Source organism: Callospermophilus lateralis, chromosome 6 (genome assembly GCF_048772815.1).
Source record: "Callospermophilus lateralis isolate mCalLat2 chromosome 6, mCalLat2.hap1, whole genome shotgun sequence".
In the NCBI taxonomy this organism is placed as follows: domain Eukaryota; kingdom Metazoa; phylum Chordata; class Mammalia; order Rodentia; family Sciuridae; genus Callospermophilus; species Callospermophilus lateralis.
Window position 1 is genome coordinate 115,605,356 of NC_135310.1, and position 15,283 is coordinate 115,620,638.

At 55.6% G+C, this 15,283-nt stretch overlaps 1 protein-coding gene across 1 annotated transcript in view; it reads right to left on the reverse strand.

Moving 5' to 3' along the window:
- Window positions 1-2,440: 2,440 nt before the first annotated feature.
- The window catches only part of Glp1r (glucagon like peptide 1 receptor), a 33,504-nt gene continuing 20,661 nt past the window's right edge, over window positions 2,441-15,283 (reverse strand). The window contains exons 7-13 of the mRNA XM_076860181.1: window positions 14,900-15,059; window positions 10,262-10,322; window positions 9,749-9,818; window positions 9,556-9,644; window positions 9,106-9,244; window positions 8,061-8,102; window positions 2,441-2,608 (exon numbers count right to left, since the gene is read on the reverse strand). Coding sequence (XP_076716296.1) covers window positions 2,441-2,608; window positions 8,061-8,102; window positions 9,106-9,244; window positions 9,556-9,644; window positions 9,749-9,818; window positions 10,262-10,322; window positions 14,900-15,059 — 729 coding nt within the window. The remainder of the gene's footprint in view (window positions 2,609-8,060; window positions 8,103-9,105; window positions 9,245-9,555; window positions 9,645-9,748; window positions 9,819-10,261; window positions 10,323-14,899; window positions 15,060-15,283) is intronic.

Below are 15,283 nucleotides of genomic sequence, written 5' to 3' on the forward strand. Positions count from 1 at the left end.
CATAAGCCCCTCCCAAGTTTGTGGGAGCTGGCCGGAGTGCTGAAGCCAGCCACCATTCACAGCTGAGCCACTCAAAGCCAGCGAGAGGCCCGCTGGTCAGCAATAGTCCCCCCAGGACAGAGGCAGGCAGGAGAGTTCTCAGCAAGTGCCAAACTTAGACTATGGCAGCAGGCATGTAAACAACCCACGGAATTTCAGAGTACATTGCATTCGATGGTTCCCAGACCTGCTGGAGCTATATTTAGCATAGGCAAGTTTGGGAATGGCTCAGAGGGCGTGCAGTGCCATTCAAATGAATGTTAAGAAATACTACAGGGTCTTGGAACAAGGAAAAACGTTCTGCAGTTTGATATCTAGTATGCATTTGTGGAAAAAAAAAATAACCCAAAACTTCCTCACGGTTAACAGCCTTGGGGTGGGGGTGTGATAAGCCTCCTGAAGCCAGGAATCACCAGGTCCAGCTGGGGGAAAGAACTCCACTTACAGTTTAAATTAAATTGTCTGAGCTTCCTTAACTACTAACCCTTTTCTCCCCCACAACCTCTTCCCCCAACAACGTATTTCAGGCAGATTTTATCAATCTTTTTCTTTGTGGCTGTGTAATAATGATTCTCAAAAATCATCCGATTTATCCCAAGCTGAAATACCTGCACCAGAGCTGCTCATCTCCCTGCTGCTCCCAAAGAGGAAGCAAATCAGGGTCACACTTAGAAGCCCGCCCTGGTTCCGGGGGGAGCAGAAAGCCCTCCCCTACCCCGCTGTCTGGGTCCAGGACGTGGTCTGTCTGCAAGGCTCCTTTCTTTAGCCTGAGGTTCCACTTCCCTATTAACATAGACACAACACTCCACTGAAGCTGAAGTATAAGAAATTTTCTGCTTGATGTGTTTTATGTCCCATTATTTCCCCTGCATGTCACATGCCTCTCTGAGGGGCACAGAAGAATGTGTCTGGTGTAAGCTTTGGGGAGGGTCCCCCACCATTGAAACAGGAGGAGGAAGAGATCAGCTCACAAGGGAATGCATCCAAGGCGTCTCCCTCTGCCCTTGCAGGGACCCGGACTCCCAGTTCTCTCCTGCTCTGGAAGCTTCCTTTGCTTCCGAATATCCATTGCCCACTTCCCTAGGATGGCTGTCCCCCTTTTAGTCTGGGGTCTGCTTTCTCAGCACAGCCCGATGGGATGAGGCTGGAGGCAGGTGAACATTAATTAGCTCAAAGTGTGGAGGAGTCAAATCAACTACTACCCCACTCCCCAAACATCATCACAGCGACCAGGATGTAGTTCCCATTTCCACTGGGTGGGAGAAATCAGGACTGGCACATGGAGCCTATTCACAGCAATGAAAGAAAAACACATAAAGTATACACGAGCTCTCAAGTGGGGGAATTTGAAAGGCAGAGAGGGAACCTGCCTTTCCATGGTAACGATGGGGACCTTAGTTTCCCTAGAAGAGTCTCTTCTTGGTCACATCCCTAAAGTTAGAGGGTGTGCCCAAACTCCCAGTCGAGATACAGAATCTGGTCACAGATAAAAAGCGTTTCCGTGGAGAGGTGGGGAGGTGGGGAGGTGGGGGAATACATCTCTCAACTCTCTGGATTCCCGGCAATGGCAGGTCATTACACTCACAGTGGGACATTCCTTAAGTGTCCCTAGATGAATCCCAGAGGTTCCTTGAACATCTTTAGAACAGAATGGGGACCTCATACCCCAGGGCAAGGCTCTTTGGGGGTAAGCCGCCCTGGTTCCCAGGGTTCAGCAGAAGCAGGCATCAAGCAGCTCAAATACCCAGGGGAGAAGGGGCCCCAGCTACAAGAGTCTTCGGGCATCTTCTCAGTGCTTATTCTCAACACCCCTCAGTCACTTCCAGAAAGAGCTGCTGCCAGTGACCCAAACAAAGCCAGGGAGAAACTGGGTGGTGAGATGAGGGGACAGACAAGGGAAACAAGCGACCCAGATGCACAAAGAGCTTCCCTTAATGAGGAGGCAGATGAGGGAGGCGACCCCAGGTGGACGAAGCAGACGTGGCTCACATGAGTTCCGTCTCCAGCTGAGGTTACACTGGCATCTTTCAGAACCAGCTCCAAGCCCCAATCCCACTAATAAGCCATTGACCTTGAGTTTGAGTCTGGGGTTGATTTGCTGCTCTGTCTGGGGGAACCCCAGGGGCCTTGTGGCTTTAACAGGAAGAAATCCTCCTCGACTGGCCAGCAATTGTTTTTCCTCTCCTCCTGCCACACTGATCAAATTAGCGGGCTGCTTCTCCTCAGAGAAAATGTGTCCATGGTCCCAGGAGGCAATGCCCATTTGCCCGTCTGATGGGTTTGGGGAGGGAAAGCAGGGAGGTATGTGTGCCTGTGTCCCTTCCCCTGTCCCTGGGAGGGTCTCTCCCACCTGTAATGATCCGGCGGGCAGCGTGGACCCCAGGAAGGGCGGTGCGGGGTCTCAACTGCAGGAGGCCTGGCAGGTGGCTGCATACACACTGCTGCCCACGGTGGCCCCGCTGCTGAGGCTGCTGGTGGGACACTTGAGGGGCTTCATGCTGCTGTCCCTCTGGATGTGCAAATGCTCGAGCCGCCAGCGCTCCCAGCTCTTCCGAAACTCCATCTGGACCTTCCTCGGGAAAAGGAGGGGAACAGAAGCCATCATGCAAACCCACTGTCCACAAAATGGCCCCGTTATTACATTAGCAGCGAAGGGAAAAAATCCACTGCATGATATTAAGAGACACAAGTCAAGGCCTCCGGGCGCCTAAATTAATATCCCAATAAAATTGTTTATTGTTGTCTCCTATTTTCTGCCGCTCTTCAGGAGAGAGATGGGCTTGAGGACCTAATTGGTCTTTTCCATCTCTAAACTCCTCGATCCGGCTAAGTACCTTTTACAATCCATCACAATATTAGTTCATGAAAGAGAATGGGAGGGAGAAAGAAGTGCAGGAGACAGGAGATGGGAGAGAGAAGTGGAGAGGAGGGAATCTGACTTCAGGACATGCTCTCCCACTGCAGCGAGGATGACTGAAGGGGAGATGGAGGAGGATGGTGCCCCCTGACCCTCAAGCTGTCTACAGCAGACCCTCTAAGCTCCCTGAGGGTTCTGACCCAGCCGTCATGCCTCCCAGGAGGAAGGAGCAAAGGAAACAAGGAGGCTGAGACCAGGGGAGGACCAGGGCTTCCCAGCCTGTGCAATCCTGTGCAGGGAGACTGCGGTGAGTCGGGGGTGCAGCCAGCCCAGCTGAGCTCAGTCAGCCAAAATCGTCATTGTGCTGGGTCGTGGCCTCCCCATAAGAACCATCTTCTTAAGAGGGCTGACGTTTGGGAACCAGATGGATTGCTGGGTTGGTGGAGCCCCAACCCCTCAAGGGCTTGTGGCAATGCTATGGCCCCAACTGTGATTCCCAGAGACGGCTTCTGGAACTTGCACAGCTGGTCCTGACGGGTCTGGACTGCTCTTCTGGGTGGTGTTCCCATAAGTTTGCTTTCCAGAGCTGCTTTGATGCCTCTGCACCCCACCTTCCCACACTGGAGAGTCTAGAACCCAGGCTCCTCTCAGTCCCAAGGCCCCGGGAGGGCCAGCTGCCAGAAGCTGTGGTAAGGGGCTCTCTGCCAATCCCCTCCCCAGCCCCAGTGCAAACAACCCTTCTCCCCCCCTCCTTTGTCATTCATCTAGCTAAGCCTGCATGACCCTGGTGTGGCTGCATGCCATCCCTTAAAAGAACTTTTTCTGTGCAGAGTAGAGCTGAGATGGCCCAGAGCCTGCCTGCCAGGATGCGTTGGTATCCCAGGCAGCAACCCAGAACCCAGGCCTGGGTGGGGGAGGGAAGGAGGGCTGCCCTGCTCTGCTCCCTGCCCACTGAGCTTGGGTCTCACCGGAGTCCAATGGTGGCCTCCCTTTGTGCAATTACAAGAAGACCAGTCCTACTTCACAGCCTTCCTCTGACGGAAGTGAGGTAGAAAGATGGTGAACTAAGGCACACCCACAGGAACCCACCTCAGAGACTGAAGAGGTCACAGGGACACCAGCAGGACTTAGTACCAGCATGCCATAATCTCCTTATCCCCATCTCCCTCAGCACTTCCTCCCTTTCTCCCTCTCTCTCTCTCTCTCCAGCAGGGATTGAGCCCAGGGGCACTCAACCAATAAGCCACACCCCTAGTCCTTTTTTTTTTTTTTTTTTGTATTTTATTTAGAGACAGGGTCACTAGGGCCTTGCTAAGTTGCTGAGGCTGGCTTGGAACTCACAATCCTCCTGCCTCAGCCTCCCAAGCCGCTGGTATTATAGGCGTGCACCACGGCGCCCGGTCCTCAGCACTTTTTCTTAACCTCCACGGTGACCCCTGTAATCACAACTGTCCTTAAGAACCACCATCTACATGCCCGGCATTTTTCATAGATCGTCTTGGTTAACCTTCTCATCAACCCTACACAGTAGCTCCTGTTCTCATTCCCCACGTAAAGACGAAGAAAGTGCAGAACATTTCAGCGTTCCCCAGTGTCTGGGGCAGGATTTGAGTCTAGATCCAGCCTGGCCCCAGTGCCTGGCTCCTCACCCTTGGCCTCCTGCCTGCCACAGATCTGGAGGCCCTGCTTGTCCCTGGCCGTGTCTCTTCCCCACCTCACATGACTCCCAGCGTCTCCGCACCGAGCACAGTCCCCGGGAGACTGCAGGTGCTCACTCCTGTGTTTTAAATGAGCCTGAGGCACTCCTGTGAATAAATGGGCCTCTATCACCAGGTTCCTTCTGCTACTCAGTTATGAAAAAGAAAGAATAGGGACAGGGGTCCTGGACACCTTCCCCAGCACTTCCTCCTGCACGGTTTGACTTCCCTCCTCCCCGCCCTCTGGGCTCTGAAGTGCGGGCACATCTTCCGAGCACCCTCTCCAGCCAAGCGCCATGCCTGGCTCAGGATTGGGGGTGAATCAGAAAAGCTATTCACTTCCATTTACACTTGGGGATCTGAGGCAAGGGAGGCAACGTGACTTGCCCTGGGTCACACAGTTTGGTAGGACGGAGCCAGGATCGGGACACATGACTCCCGTGTTACCTCACTTGGACTCTCAGGCAAGACCTCCAGATAAATCAGCTCCAGGCCCTTCCCTGTCCCCACTCCTGCCCACAAGTGGTTGGTAAAGGCCTTCAGAAGTCATCTCTTCTCCTCGGGTCATGAGTACCTGGCATTGCCATGGCAACCCTGGGTCTGGAGAATAGCTCTTGTGGAGAGGCTTCAACCACGTGTGTCTTTGGTGGCCCAGTGATGGGGATGCGTCTGTCCCTGAACCTGAGAGAACCAGGGCTGAGGCGTCTCTGGGTGGGTTTGAAGGAACTGGGTGAGGACCTGAAGGGAGACGGGCTCTCGGGCCCTCTGAGTGACACAGCCTGGGGGAGAGGCCAGTGGGGCCTGGCCTGCCAAAGAGGGGCAACCCTGGGGGTTCGGGGTCAAGTTCTTTCCAAGGGCAGAGCACGGATGTGTGACCATCCTGCCCTCCTTACAGCGGGGCCAGTGGTGGATGATGGGTGAGGAGGGAGGGAACTGGGTGACCGGGCTCTAAGGGGTAGAGCGGGGAGATGGGGCTGAACTGGGGGGGGGGCAGAGAGACCACAGCAGTGGTGGGGCAGCTGAGCACTTGTGCATGGGGACAGGGCTGCAGTGAGCATGCTGCTACAGGGTGGCTTTGGGGACAGAAGATGGAGAGGTGGGACTTGGGACTGAGAAGGCGACAAGGTGGCAGTAGGGAACCATGGTCTCTCCTCAGGCTTTGCTCCTCATCCCCACACAGGGGTACATGCTGCCCTGTCCTTGTCCCCATCTCACCACCAGGCTGAAATGTGAAGGCCCAGAGTGCAGGCCAGGACCCACCACCCTGGCTAAGAACCACCCCTGAAGGGACGGCACCCTGGGGAGCTGGGGTCCTCGAACGCCAGTATTTGCATCAGCTTCTAAGGAGCTCCTCACGAGGACCGGGCTGTGGGCGAGAAGCTGGGCTGCTGTGTCCTGTGGATCCAAAGCCTGCAAGATGGACCCCTGAGTGTCTTCATTACCCTTCCTCCTGGACCACCCTCCAAATTGAACCTGGGGGCCCTCCATGGCCTGCCCACAGAAGCAGCCAGAATTCCATTCATGACCCACCTCTGGCCTGGTGTTGCCTCCACGTCCCCAGCTCCACCTGCCCTGAGTGTTAGTGGGATCCCTAACCCCAGCCCACTGGCCCTTCCACCTTCTAGCTGTTGAACTGGGGCTACTCATTTCCCCTTGCTGAATCTTAATTTTCTCATCTGAAAAATGGGGATCACACCTGCTGTGCAGGGTTGGCTGCACCTGAGCACCTTATCTGCAGTAAGCCCGTGGAAAACACTGGCTTCCCCGCACTTGGAGATGGGAAGGCTACGCACTCCAGCCCCTTAGGAGGCCAGTTCTGGGGAAGCTGGAGGAGGCCACAGGGACAGGAGGTGCCCCTCCCTTTCACCCAGTCTCATTTTCTCTGCAGTGTCCTCTGAAATGTCCTAGGCCCTGGTCTCTGGGAATCACTGAGCACTGGAATGACAGGGACTAGCTCCCTGTTACTGAGCATCCAGGAGATGAGGTACACACTTCTTCACGCCAATTAGCAACTCTGAGGAGCGGGGGGTGGGCCTTCAGTGCCTGGCCTTGGTGGAAGGCCCTATTCTTGGCTCCCCCTTCCTGTCTTTTCCAGACTTTATTTACCTAATCCCCAGGAATCTCAGAGGTGGGCATCCTAGCCTTCCTCATCATTTTGTAGATGAGGAAGTTCAGACAAAGTCACGCAGCTCATTACGTGACGGGGCCTGGGTCGGAGCAGAGGTCTGACATGAAGCCCACATCTGTGCCTCTTTCCTGCTATCTCACATGGCTTCTTTGAGTCAATTCACAGTTCCATGATATATCTGCTGTCCCTTGCTCTTCCCCGACACTGGTAGCCAAAGACACGTCTACGTTAATACACTAAGATCTCTGAGCTCTGGAATCCTGGGTTCAGTGACACAGAAATCACATGAAGAGCTCCAGGTCTTTGAGGCCCAGTGTCCCTGGGTCTCCTGAGTCCCACAGACGCAAACCCTCACAGAGGCCTCAATGGCCCAGGAGTTAACAGAGTCCCGCATTTCCTTCCAGACTACATGTGGAGAGTTGCCCCCACCCCTGCCCAGGGCTAACAGTGTTGTGGCTGCTTCCCCAGGAGCCCTGGAGCAGCACCTGTGACTACTGTCCCCTCTGGATGGCATTGGCAGGGGGAGATGCTGTGGCATTTCTGATGCTCAGTTTGATGGCTTTGGGGACATTTCTATGCTCTGACAAAACCCAGGAACCTTGGCAGAGGGGCCTTTCCTATGTGCCCACAGACATGCCCCTCCTCCCGGGACCTCCAAATAAGAGGGAGGGAGGGCTGTGGTTCTGCAGATGTGGGGTCAACAAGAACCTCTTCTCCCACTCCATGGGGTGCTGAAGGCCACCCAGCCCCAGAAGGTCTCCCCTTTCCCAGGGAGCAGCAGAGCTCTTGCCTGTGTATAGAAAGAACAGGATGCTTTCTTCTGTAAGTCAGAATTCACTTGAATGCCGGCTCTGCCACAATTTCCAAGCCAAACCCGGGGCAGTTTTCCTGCACACTCTCACCCAATGTTCTCAGGGGTGGGTCTGGGAATGCTGAAATCAGAATTTGGACAGGCTTTTCTTTTTTTTTGGTGGGGAGAGGGGTGGCAATTAAATGAGATAGCGGTTACTAAAGCCCAAGTATGTGGCTTGGGCATGTGTGTGTTGAATCACCTTGGAACAGAAAGTAGTCCCCACCCTAGTAACTCACTCAGGACCCCTGCATGGCCCTGGATCCTCCCCAAGCTTGTCACAGTGACAGGCGAGAAGCGGGGAGGGACATGAGAGAAGTATACAGATGAGCCAAGCACGGAACTGAATATGCAGACCAGAGGCCTCCTCGACTCTAGGGGTGAGTAGGGGGTTTCCACTGGAAAGACTGATGGGAGTCCCCTTCGCACAACTCCAGACCAGCCAGTGGTACAGCCCAGGGGGATCCCCCATCCCTCCTCAGCCCTTACCTCGCTGTTGACAAAGCAGTATAAGATGGCCACCATCAGCCCCTGGAAATGAGAGGCAGGTCAGCAGAGGGCAGGGTGGCAGGGGCTCTGCGGCAGGCCCTAGTTGGAAGGGCTCTGAGGCTTCTGCCCTGACACCCCCCTCCCCAAATTAGGCAGCCCAGGCAGACCCAGGGACTGACCTGGTTCCTTCCTCTCCCTTTCTCCTGAGGAGGCCAGATCCAGGGAAGCACAGCACCTCCAAGCAGGAGAATTCTCCCACCCCAGCCCCCTCAGAAGACCCAGTGCTCCAGAACTGTGTTCCACTTGTGTGTGTCCCCGCATGCACATGTATGTAAATGCACACGGGTGGGCCCATGTGCTTGAAGACCTCCTATAACACTCTGAGGGGCTGGGGTCAATAACACGGTTATACCACTGAAGAGCTTCTAAACGGAGTAGAAGGCTACTTCTTATTTTAGTACTTACGAGCCTCAGTTTCCTCCTCTGTCAAATGAGGGTAATCCTGCATTCTGGGAGATTTAAATGCCCCATGCATGAGGCACATGGTAGGGTGCCCACCACTCAGAAGATGGCAATTGTGAGGCAGGCTGGGTGCCCAGGATCACATCTGAGAAGAATTCTTTTTTTTTTTTTTTTTTTTTTTTTTTACTGGGGATTGAACCCAGGGGTACTCAACCACTGAGCCACACCCTCAGCCCTTTTTTGTATTTTATTTAGAGACAGGGTCTCGCTGAGTTGCTTAGTGCCTCACTTTTGCTGAGACTGTTTTTGAACTCACCATCCTCCTGCTTCAGCCTCCCAAGCCTCTGGGATTGAAGACATGGGCCACCACACCCAGCCTGAGAAGGATTCTTGTCCCATGTGCTTACAGAGAAAACTGGCCAGCATGTCAGGACAGCTGCGGGTACTGGCTCTGGCTCTAATCTGACCATGTGACTCTGGGCAGGGGTCACCCCCAGGCCTTGGCCTGCTCATTTTTCCCACCTGCGTGATGCAAGCTATGTCTGTCCCTCCCCCATTCTGGAAGTTCCCAGCTGAGAGTCACCTGGAAAGAGGTGAAGGACAGCTCTGTGAACAGCTTGATGAAGCGCAGGGTTCCCCGGGCATGTTCGTCCATCACGAAGGCAAAGATGACCTCGTGGGTCCCCAGCAGGGGGATGAGCGTCAGTGTGGACTTGGCAAGTCTGGGGGGAGGGGAGACCTCTGGAGTTATTCTGGACCTTGCACACCAATTCTTTCCTCCATCTGTGCCCTCCCCTCTTCCTGCCAGGACCTGGCATCTGGGTCATGGTCACCCCCACCCTCCCAACCCCCTGCAAAGCCCAGGGGCTGCCCAAGGACAAGGCGAGGGAAAGGTTTGGGGCTGCTAGGTCAGGCCTGGGTGGGGGAAGCGGTTCCTAACCCTAACTCGCCCTCCTAACTAAGCATCCCCCTATCTCTCCCTGCTAGAAGTGAGGGCTGAGGGGCCCCAACAAAGCCAGCTTGGTGAGGTCACCTGCATTTGATGTCTGTCTTGCACATGAGATTGGCCTTCAGTTTGGACACCACGATGCAGATGACCCGGACAAAGATGAAGAAGTTGACCTGTGGAGCACATGGGCAGGTGGCTGGGGACCCTCCTTGTACCCTTGCCCTGGCTCCAGCCCACCACAGCTCCCGCGCCCATCCCCCTACGCACCAACACTCACCCCAATGGCAAAAAGAATGGGCAGTCGGATAATGAGCCAGTAGTTCATGTTGGAGTTCCTGGTCCAGCAACTGGGGAAGGGGGGAGGCACACGATGCATCCAGCTGGACTCGGGCACCACAGATACATGTGGCCACACAGTCACACCCGTACACACAGAGTCCCCAATACATGGTCACACAAAGGGAGATACCCAGAGTCCCCAACAAGTATTCATGGCCCTACAAACACAATCCTGTGTGTACCCAGCATCATACACAAAATAACAGAGACATTCACTCACAGACATCCAAAAAATCCTGCAGGAAGGCACCATGTGCCCCACGGATCTGCAACGTTTGTTATCACACCAACCACGGGCAGGGGCCAGAGCAGGGATTAGATAATTGCATTTAAAAATATTAAGCTCCTGGTCCCTCTGTTTATCCTCCCATATCCCCAGGGCCCAAGGAATCCAGTGGACTTTGAGGATGGGGATCTCAGCACATCCATGCGCTTGGCACAGGACACTCACCCCTCGTCCTCATAGAGGTACTTGACAATGCCCCAGGGGATGACAAACAGCAGGGGAACACCTGAGAGGAGAGAGGGGGAGAGAGAGGGGACAGAGGCTGGCAGGCCACAACCACTGCCATGCATGCCCAGGAGCCGCCTCATCCGGCCTTCCCACCCCAACCTGCTCTGCTTGTCTGGTCCCAGACCACGTTTCTCGGGGGGCCTGGGTACACAGGAGAACCGAGGCGCAGCAGGAAGCCCACGCTGATGCCCTGCACGCTCCCTTAGACAGGTCCTCACAGTCCAGCCCGCCCCCACCCCAGGCACTCTGTCAGGACTTGCTCCCAGGATCCTGGCAGAGACACTGGGACAGGGACACCCACACAGCAGGGGAGGACGTGCTGGACGGGATAGGGACGCTCTCTGAGGCTCTAGTCCTCAGTTCATCCTACACAGTACTCAGTCTCCTCCTTCAGGCACCCGAAGTCCCTCAGTGTTTTGTTCCCTGTGCCCATTCTCTGCTCAGGGCGGACGCCTGGAGGAGAGACGGGGGCCCTGTGCTGGACACCAACATGCCCACTGAGAGCCTGCAGCCTTCAACAGCAACAACAGTGAGGCCCCCCGCTTGGCCGAGTGCGTAACGTGGGTAAGCACAGCCCAAGGTTCCCTGGGTGGTGCTCATGGGAAGTGGCGGACCGGTAAGGGGTGGGGCCTTGGAGGAAGTCCTTAGGTCACTGGGGGATCTGGGGATCCCTGCCTGCCTAGCCTCTCCCTTTGACTTCCTGGCCAGGAGATGAGCGTTTGCTCAGCCACGTGGGTCCTTCCATTGCCATCCGGGACCCCTACCAAAGGCCCAAAGCAATGGCTCTGTCCAATCCTGGACTGGAAACTACAGAAATATGAGCTAAATAACCCTTTTCTCTTTATAAGGTAATTGTCTCAGGTATTCCATTATAGTCATGCAAAGCTAATCCAGCTGAGACAGACTGGTGTCGTCGATGTCACCTGGTGATTCTCACCTCATGGTATTCATAGCCTTGAGTAATCCCCACTATATCAGGATGGTTTTATGTGACCAATCACATATGGCAGGAGTGATGGTGTGTCACTTTTGAGATTAGGTTATAAAAAACTCTGCATCTCGCCTGGGGCTCTCTCTTTCTCTCATCATTTACTATAGGGAAATCAGTTGTCACCCACGAGGGCACTCAGATGGCCTGCAGAGAGGCTCCCGCAGCAAGGAATGAGGCTTCCTGCCAACAGCCTCCTGAGTGAGCTTCGAAGTGGCTTCTCCACCCCTGGTTAAGCTTTGAGATGACAGCAACCGGGACCTTCAGCTGAACCAAACTCAGTCAGCAATCCTGGGCCAGGGGTACCCGGGTAACTTGAACCTAGATTCCTGACCATAGAGACTGTGAGATGATAAATGCTTGTTGCTTTAAGCAGCTAAGCTTGGTCTATATCCATTAGTTACATACCAGTGGATCACTAATAGATCAGTTTCTAGTTCTGCAAAGGTAGAGCCCAGGCCTCACTCACCCTGAGAGCTCAATCTGTCTTGGTTAACTGAATGTTGGATTATCCACTCTTAGGTGACAAAGAGATGAATCAGGAGCTCAGAAGCACACAGTGGAACTAGAATCCAGGGCTGCAATCTCCTACCCACTCCGATCACCCACCATCACCACTCTCTCCATGCCTGTCTCTACCAACGCAGCTCTCGAGTTGGACATGTGGGCATCTGAGAAGCGTAAGGGCTTGCAGGGTGAGGTGTGTGGACATGGATGTGTGTGTGTGGTGGAGGTGGGGTCCTTGCATGTGCATGTGTGGCTTTGAGGGGTCTCCCCCAGGAGCACCTCTCCGGGCAGAACCTCCTCAGAGCCACCACATTATCAACATCCTCAACTTGCTGATGTCCACACAACAGCAGCTACTCAGCGGCTCATGTGCCCGGGTCTACTGTGCCTGATGACGCAGGCGGAGGGAGGATGGAAAGCACTCTTCACCGGGTCTCTTTCTCCTGGCCCATTTACATTTACACAAACCAGACCCTCCGTATCCACAATGACATAAAAATAGACCTGCCTGAGACAGGACAGGAAGTGGATGACTTCGAACAGCCCCAGAACAGAGTGTGGGCCCTACTGCGAAGAAGCTGTTCAGTAAGAACGGGACCAATGAACGAATGAGTCAACACACCAAGGAGGGGAGGGAAGCTCTCCAGGCCAGAACAGGCCCCCTCCCTGAGTCAAACACACAGACAGAAACTTCCTGTTGGGCACCTCCAGCCACCTGCTGTCCCTTCCCTCTGAGACCCTGCTCCAGGATGCGGGAGCTCAGTCATGTTCTCAGCCAGACCTGGTGAGCTTCATGCCTCCATTACCATCTCCCAAACAAAGCCTTTTGAAAAGCAAGAGCACAACCCTGCTACACGCAAAACTGCCCAGTCCAGGATGACCAACTCACTCTCCCATTTAGAAACCAAGTCAGACGGGGTGGGGGACAGAAAGGTCAAAATAAGACACAGAACCAGCTCTGAGAAGTGATGTTCCCCTCCTCCCTCACTCGCCTGCCTTCCCCTGCCGTTTCCAGGGGTACCCAACGGCTCGTGGACCGTGACAGAGGTTGATTTGTCTTTTGGGGGTTCAGCCCAACTGCACTGGAGTCCTAGTTCTGATTCTGCATGTACAGGAAACCTAAAGTTGTTCCGGAGCATCCTAATTTGGACGGGGCCTCCTGGCATCACAACAGAGCCCTAAGGTCCCTGTGAATCCTGCCCACCCCCCTCTGTTCGGCTGGCTTTGTCTCTCTGCCTCTCCCTACTCCAAATCCTCAAGTAGAAGACATTCTTTGGTTGGGGAGGGCATCTCCCTGGTCCTGCCCTCATTCTCCACAGACCCTGAGCCCCGAGCTAGGATGTGAGGTGGTAGGAAAAAGGCCCCTTCCCCCACGGCCCACCCAGAGACCTCCAAGGCACCCGTGTTTCCCCGCCAGCCCCACCAACCTCCCTGCTCTGCTGCACACCACGCCATCCCTTTGATTGGTCCTGCCTTCAGGTCGCTATGGTGACAGGCACTAACAGCACTGATGCTATTTCCCAGAATGAACAGACATGGTCCCCCACCCTGAGGACAGCCTTCCTAGAGCAGCCCTCAATGACCTGCCTCCTCCCCAACCCCAGGGAGCTGCAGGGCTCTTCAGCTGCCTGATGGACGGCCAGGCAGGATGAAGAAGGCTGGGAGGCGAGGAAGGGCCTCCTGGGTGCAGGTGGGAGGGTCCTGGGGGAGGAGGTGGAGGGAGCGGCAGGGATCTGCACTGGGAAGTCAGGCCTACTGCCACCTGTCCAGGGCCTGATCCTGCTGAGGGGCCTGTAGAACCCTGAAGAGCTGGAGCACCAGCCAAGCCCCCTTGCAGGTGTCCGAAGAGCTGGGAGATCCGGGCTATCGTGCCTGCTCTTCTTCTAAGGCCCTGTCCCGCTCTAGGTTTTGGTGTCTGTAAGACACTGGTCACACTAAAACCTCTCCGGAGCATCTCTTCTAGGATGGAGCTGAGGCACACCAGAAAAAATGAATGCCACGTGAGGACAGAACAGGAGGCTGAGGGCTGGGGAGGGCAGAGCCCTGAGGGCCCAGCAGTCTGAGGAAGCTTCCAGAAGCCAGGGCTGGCCGCCCCTGGGAGGGCTCTCCAGGACATTCCTGGACCAAGTACAGACTTGTAAAGGCTCAGAGGAGGACCAGGAGGGAGAAAGGTGGCAGGCACCTGCTGGAGCAGAGCTGGGAAGTCCCTGGAGTCCTGGGCAGCACTGGCCAAAGTTTCCCAGGGGAGGTGCATGAAGGGAAATGGACAGTCAGGCGTGGGAGGTAGTGAGGTATGAGGACGCCAGACACGCAGAGTCCACGGCAGATTGGGGGTCAGTGGGCAGGGCCTACTCTGGGCTCCGTCCCCGGTGGTGCCTGTGGGCTCCTCCAGGAAGGGATGCCACGGGCTTTGCTGGTGGTGCAGAGCTCCTAGCCCCCCGCGGAACTCCAACGGGCCCCTCATCACTATCCCGCAAGGCGAGAGGCAGAAGCACAACCAGAAATGTTCCAGCAAAAAAAAAAAGACACGATGGTTCTTGGGAAACTTTTTTGGCTAGAACATTTCCGGCTGGGCTCCAGGCACATCCGTGGTCCACCTGCTTCCTGGGCTCTCCTCTGCCTCTTCATCACCATGAGACAGAACCCATCCTCCTGACCACTCTCCCTCCAGCCAGGACTCACCACTGCCCTCAGAGCCTAGGGCTGCCCTGGCCTGGTGTGGAAGTCCTTCCTCACAGGACCTCAGAAGCAGGGGTTTGTGGACAGTGCCATGTCCTCCGTGGCTATAGGGTTGTGGTAGAGGAGGTATTTGGCCAGAGGGGTTGGAGATTTCCATTATGGGAGGACAGCTACACAACAGGTATGTCGTGGGGTGGAGACCTGTAACCCCCTGCGGTGCCCAGTGATCCCCTCAGCGAGAGGTCCTGTGCTCAGGACTCATCGGTGGGCTCTGCCCCTTGGCCTGGCAGGGTGTTCTGGGCACCAAGATGGGAGGGGCGTCAGGGTCTCCCACCCCCCATGCGGCAGGTCCAGGTGGGGGTCCTGTGAGGTCAGTGACATGACATGGCGGTGGGCCTTACCCCAGCCTATGCTCAGGTAGACCCTGAAGATGCGCTGCTCCGAGAAGACGGAGAAGGCCAGCAGGGTGTACAGGTAGACGCCCTCCACCAGCAGCCAGTAGTAGTTGGCGGCCACGCAGTACTGCATGAGCAGGAACACCAGGCGGCAGCCCAGAGAGTCCTGGGGGCAGGGGAAGGGCCCGGTGAGATGGCAGCCCAGCCTCCTGCTAGGCCGTTGCTACCCTTCCCTGTCCGCCCCAGCTGCTGGCCTGCCATGGTCATGCGGGATGAGGGCGCTCACATCCTCTGGCCAGGGCTAGTGCCAGGAAGGTCTGCCTTAGCTCAGGGAGCCTCCCTCCCTCAGGGAAGGCAGCACCGTGATGTCACCCCCACACAGGGGAGAAG